This window comes from Dreissena polymorpha, chromosome 5, assembly GCF_020536995.1.
Source record: "Dreissena polymorpha isolate Duluth1 chromosome 5, UMN_Dpol_1.0, whole genome shotgun sequence".
Classification (NCBI taxonomy): Eukaryota; Metazoa; Mollusca; class Bivalvia; order Myida; family Dreissenidae; genus Dreissena; species Dreissena polymorpha.
The window spans coordinates 62,168,150-62,174,736 of record NC_068359.1 but is presented as its reverse complement, the minus strand read 5'-3'; the positions used below and the strand labels follow the sequence as shown (position 1 = coordinate 62,174,736).

The window sequence follows — 6,587 nt, the reverse complement described above, 5'->3', positions numbered from 1 at the left end:
CTTTTGTGAGCCGCTGTTAAAACTTTAAATCTTAAACATTCCTCGAGTGAGTTAATGAATTGTTCCACAGGGGTCGGGAGGCGTACTCTTGTGTACATTTGTATTAAGCCTAAAATATGCTCATGTGAAATTAATTACTATGCATGAATATGCATTTTGACTTCATCATTTTGGAGTTTTGTGAATATTTTCCCAGTTCGATATTCTCTTTGACATCTATCAGTGTTTTTTTGCGGATGAATTTCAAAGTGTATGCATTGGTTTACCTTACTATGTCTTACCATTGTTCGGCTACAAAAGAAGCATATCAAGGGAAGCAACTCATATGTGATTTTCGGAACTATAATTGCTAGAGTTTTTTCTTTCTTATAAAGCCAGTGAATCGTTAATAATATGAGTTTTATCTCAGCTACAATAACGCAATAACTACCCAATCAAAGTATGTATCAGATCGATAAAGTATAAGTATGTTCATAATCAGCGCATAGCTACGTCATAACTATTGCGTGCGCACGTCATTACTATCGCCGGCGAATTTAATAACTGAAGCGTGTAAACGTAATAGTACCGCTAAATAAAGTCACTTTTATGGCATCATTATGCCACCGTACAATATACTTAAACGCTGCGACAAAAACTAAGCCCCTGTGGTTTTTAAAAACAAATAGCACTCAATCAAGGAACAGCTACTGAATAATTGAACTGCCGAGGTATTCAGAGCAGGACGAATGAAGCAGATTATAATAAGGTAAGAAAGTGTTATATTGTTGTTTTTTTTAAAAGAAATGTGTTGCAATTTCATGGCAAGGTTTACTAATTAACATAATTATCTACAGTTAAAGATTTTTTCTATTGTGTATAAACTAACAGGCTTACCTCGGTTAAAACAATGATATGAGCGATCGATTTGCATGTCGGGTCACGTCTTTTACTTATTGATGAATAATTTAAATTAAAGCAACATTTTAAACGGTGGGTACCCTAAAACGTAACTGTCTGGAAGCTCATGACATATGCTCTTGGAAGCTAAAAGGAAAAAAAATCTAGACGCATTTTGACAAGGGTGGGTTAATAACAATATTTAAGCAGGTGTTTTATCTTTTATTACGGCGGAATATTTAAGAAAATGACAACATTTACATTTATTTTTGTTTTTATTATCAAACTTAGAGACAGAGTCTGTCGAATAATTAATAGAAATAAGAAAAATAACGTTGTTTGTCTTGTTTGAAGTATGCACCATCGACAATGCAAGGCCTTCTGAATTTCAACTTTGGACAGGCTCTTTGATGATATCAACCAAAGTCTGAGGCTCTTTCTGTGTATTTTTTGTATAGGTGTAAATGGTCTTTCCCATTTGATGATATCAACCAAAGTCTGAGGCTCTTTCTGTGTATTTGTTGTATAGGTGTAAATGGTCTTTCCCAACAGATAAAATATCTAAGTATGTGTTTTCAAGGTTTAATGCCTAGCCCCTTATGTGTTTGGTTAACGTGTTTAATGTATTTTCTCAAATATCTCATAAATGACTTATACTTAAATAACGTTTGTTGTTGACGATTACGCTCAGAGGGTCTGCCGCGAGGGAAGTGTTATTTGAAACTGAACATTAAAAATGAGGAATTAATGCCATATAAGGTCGTCGTGCAAGTTTTATATGGCCATTTTTACAGGCTTTTAGCTTCCAGGGGAATGTGCCGTTAGCTTCCGGATGTCATTTTTGGATGCAAACCATGTTTTAGGTAAACAAACGCCACAATCGAACCTTTGGCGGCTTTATCACATATTATATAAGAAATCGAAAACGTTAAAGAGTTGATAAGAATCATAAGCTCTCTTTGTAAAGGTTTTTAGGCGTCACCATTTTTTCGATACGTACTGCAATTGTTAAGAGCTTATATTTTGCAGTACAGATAAGGAGTAAACTAATGTCATAAATTATGTAGCTACAATTAAATTCAATCTAAAGCTACGCATGTTCTTTTTATATAGTTTTAGCACTTCATTTATCTTTTCAAACGTCTTCTTTGATATTTATTAAATATAGTCAACTTTAAATGAGCCGCGTTCTAAGAAAACCGAGCTTAATGCATTTGCGTAAAGTGTCATCCCAGATTAGCCTGTGCAGTCCACAGAGGCTAATCAGGGACGACACTTTCCGCTTTTATGGTATTTTTAGTTTCAATGAAGTCCCTCCTTACCGAAAATCAAGTTTAGGCGGAAAGTGTCGTCCCTGATTAGCCTGTGTGGACTGCACAGGCTAATCTGGGATGACACTTTACGCAAATGCATTAAGCCCAGTTTCATCCGAACAAGGCTCAAATATATTTTTTTATTAAACTTCGTGCTATCGGTATTTTCATAGATGCGACAGTTTAATCCGCTACTGAATTAAAGGCAATGCGTTTGCATCTACATATTTCAAATATATTTTATCATGGCAGATTTAAAATCAGTTAAACGACGACTAGCTTCCTTACATGTAGTCAATACACATAATTAGGAAGTGATTTGTTTGAAAATAGATCGAACATGCACGTATAACTGACATGTTTTTTAAAGAATGTAACCATCTATCATATCACACATATTATTCTGCATATATGAGCCGCGTTCTGAGAAAACTGGGCGTAATGCATGTGCGTAGAGTGTCGTCCCAGAGTAGCCTGTGTAGTCCGCACAGGCTAATCAGGGACGACACTTTCCGCTTTATGACATTTTTCGTTGAAATGAAGTCTCTTCTTTGCAAAAATCCAATTAAGGCGGAAAGTTTCGTCCCTGATTAGCCTGTGCGGACTGCACATGCTAATCTGGGACGACACTTTACGCACATGCCTTATGCCCAGTTTTCTCAGAACAAGGCTCATATGTATATGGCTGAATCATGTAAAGAATTTCTTATTGATTAAACACATCTGCAGAACAGGGGAAACATGCTTTAAGAACATGAAGTTCTTTAAATACTCAAAAGAAATATGGATTCAGGATTTCAAACAACGGTTAGATGTTTTACGATCTTAACAATTAATACATATCTTCTTTACCCCCCCCCCCCTCCCCCCCAACCGAAAACAATTCCAGAAAAAGGTAAATAAAAGTTGTATATGATCCAATCCTAAACACGTTTTTATGTTAACAGTTCCTAGAGACGCACGCGCGATGCCAGTTTACCACAAGTCGTCACATCCGGTCGCGGCGGTTACATGTTCCGTCTGCAGAGAGGACGCCGCAAACCCCAAACAGCTTGCATGCGACCACTCCTTCTGCCAGCAGTGTCTACGTCATCAGGTGGCCAAACTCTCCGATCTGTTGGATCGCCAGGAGCGCGTGACCATCGTCTGCCCGTACTGCCGGGACTACATTCTCTCCACCGCCAGCTTTCTAGGCAAATATTCGAACGCCGTAGGAAGACGGAGTATTCGCCGTTCAAAGACGTCTCTCGGACACGTTTCTGTTTCTGAATACGGTGCGAATTATTCTGCAGACAGAAAGGCGGAGAGATGTCAACCGTGCGCGGAAGGATCAATTTACGAGTTGGCCGTGTTTTGGTGCATGAATTGCTCCGAGTACATGTGTGCCGTCTGTGCGAAGTACCACCAGGCCATGAGAATGTCAAAGGACCACGTGGTTAAGACGACCCGCGATAAAGAAAGGTACGCCGGGATCAAATCCAAGGTCATGTCCACAAGACCGGTTTCTGCCCGGGAACCAAAGCCCACGCATGCGCAGGTTTCGAAATGTAAAGAGGGCAGCCATATTTATTGCGAGCCATGCAGTCTAGGGAAGAAAACAAAGGATGCCAACTACTTCTGCGACAACTGCAAGGAACAAATGTGCGAGGAATGTGGCAGGTGTCATCGTAACATGAAAATGGCCAAGGCGCACAAGATGCTACCGATTTCCGATGTCGTTTCGAAGGCTGAAACAACTTACAGCCTCGCGGTAAAGTGTGACCGTCATTACGGTGAGACTTTGAGTCTTTATTGCAAACGCTGTAAAACTTCATGCTGCGCCGTCTGTGCGATAACCGTACACGGAGGTTGTGGAAAAGCGAGAGAGAAAAGCGGAGATCCGCCGAAAGAATTGGTCGAAAAGAAAAAGGCTACAGACGACACTACCAAGGAACAGACGCGCAGTTTCAACGCATTGGAAAAGGCTGCACATGACCTGAGCAATGGAAAGACGGTTTCATTCAGCATCAAACCGAATGCCGCGGCACAAAGTGCGAAATCATACCCGAAGAAGAAAATGGAACTGCGAAAACGTCGTCTCCAGTTGGACTCGAATAACGCCAAGGATTGGGTCATCTCGATCACGTTGTTAACAAGCGGCGACATGATACTGATTCAGCTGTACGCTCCGCTGCTGAAAATGATAGCTCCGGATGGTACGCTAATATCGACATGTCGTTTCTACGGCGAACCCTGGTCTGTTGCCGTCTATAACGATTCCCTCGCTGTGGTCAGTTTTTCTGACCGGAAGCAGTTGCAGCTTATTCATATCAGCCGCGCTGGTCTCGAGAGCGGAAAAAAGTTCAGCACACGCCATAAATGTCTCGCCGTCTGCTTCGCAAAAAACATGATTGCGGCTACGTGCTGGGAAGGGTGTGTGCACGTGATGGACGTCACAGGAAATGAGCTGGCGTCCGCGGACACAAACCACCGCGGTGACCGGTTATTCACCAACCCCGAATATATCGCCTCCGACAAAAACGGCCATGTCCTTTACGTGTCGGACTTTAAGAGAAACGCAGTTACGGCGCTGACACTGCTGCCGTCAAAGATCAATAACAGACCGGCGTTTGTCTTCAGTCACAAAGAGCTTCAGGGGCCAAAGGGAGTTTCAGTCGATAGGGACGGCTTCATCTATGTTTCCGGTATGACGAGCAGAAACATCTTCCGGTTGGCGTCTTCTGGTGATCTCGTTCAGATCTTCCGTCGGAGAGAGGACACTGAGTTTTACGAAGCTTTGGTTGTGTCCCCTTCGGCTGACAAACTGTTTGTGACAGCTTATGAAGACAATGCGGTTTTAGAGTTCAAACTGAAAGATGCATAATACTTCAGTTCGCAAATTTTATCACATAGACTACATTGCTTCATTAGAAGAGTTTACCAATGAAACCGAGGATTTCAACCAAACGTTTAACATTTTAAACGAAAAAAATTGATGCTTATATTCAAATATGTTACGAAAATCGATAACCGCTCGCTAAGAATAAACAAAATGTGTTATTCCCAGTGTAACAAAAACTCCATGTCTGTGAACAATTGCTAGACCCACCATTGATTGCTTTCACAGTTACATACTATGGTTGATTGTACCAAGCATAGATAGTGAATATTCCATTGGCGTCCAGCGATTTCCAACATAAACATTATCAGTTATATCATATCGTAGAAAGGAACATCTTGAAATAGAGGTACTGAGAACTAATCCACTTTTACTGTGCATTACATTTTATTTTATGGACTGATATGTGTATGTTTATTTACAATATATTTACCTTAATTGAAGCATATTTTCGTTCCTATGCTGTTTTGAGCTGTTTAAACAATGTTCAAAGTTTATTGTTTAAATTTATAAAATAGATGTCAAATGACAATGTAACTTGTGTTTTTAGGTAGTAATGTGTGTATAACAAATAATGTGAACATGATAAACCATGGTCATGGTAAGAATATTTATCGTGTTTTCTTGATTAGTTTGTGTGAACTGAGCAGCAAATAAAAACTAACCAATATTATTATGAGATATGTTGTTGTTGTTTCGACAAACCATCACTGCTATTCAACCAACACAAGACGGTACAACACACACAAAAAAAAGACGCAAAACAACTATATAAAAATAACGCCGTCTCCATGCCTTGATGTTTAGAGCGGATTAGTGTCATTGTGGAGGCACATTTGAGCCATAACGATAGGTCGCCTCCTAAAACAGTACATATTAACCCAGTTATGCCTAGTGGACTCTCCCATCCTTCTAAATTGGATCAATTTATTTCCAAAATAAGGGATGTCTAGTATATTTTTTCTATATTTAGAATATTTATTACGGAAATTCCTTTAAGCAAACAGCGCAGACCCTGATGAGACGCCGCATCATTCGGCGTTTCATCTGGGTCTACGCTGTTTGTTAAGGCTTTTTTTCTAGACACTAGGCATGCATGGGTTAACTCGCATTTGCATGATAGAAGTAAAAAAACAATAGACCTGAAGTGTACTATTTTCTTCACTTCAGGCTCTAAACCACACATGTTCGCCTCTGAAATGGTTCGTCACCTGTATCTCGCATTATCCCCCATAACCGGACTAAAAAGTCATCTGGGTGCGTTTTCACTGCGTTCATCTGATCTTTTAGCTCATTTGATTACTAGCGCCATACTTGGCGACACGTGCATACTCGTAGATATAGTAAGAAGAGAAAAACAATTGATCGCATACTTATGCATTATGTAAAAAAAAAATTTAAATAATATTTATCGTCAACTTAATTTAAAAAAAAAACAACGTTTCTGTGTGTATTTGCCTCCATCTTGAAAGTAGTTCCAACAAATCATGCACATTGCAGAAGCACATAGGCAAATT

The 6,587-nt window shown here is 39.8% G+C and overlaps 1 protein-coding gene across 1 annotated transcript; it reads left to right on the top strand.

Moving 5' to 3' along the window:
* Positions 1–485: 485 nt before the first annotated feature.
* LOC127832187 (uncharacterized) lies at positions 486–5,749 on the top strand. The gene is made up of 2 exons (XM_052357484.1): positions 486–748; positions 3,140–5,749. Exon 2 carries the CDS (start codon positions 3,160–3,162, stop codon positions 5,053–5,055), a length of 1,896 nt encoding a protein of 631 aa, XP_052213444.1. The 5' UTR covers positions 486–748; positions 3,140–3,159; the 3' UTR covers positions 5,056–5,749.
* The last annotated feature ends 838 nt before the right edge of the window (positions 5,750–6,587 follow it).

Excerpts from the sequence above, each read along its gene's own strand:
- LOC127832187 (XM_052357484.1), top strand. The coding sequence starts at position 3,160 with ATGCCAGTTTACCACAAGTCGTCACATCCGGTCGCGGCGGTTACATGT.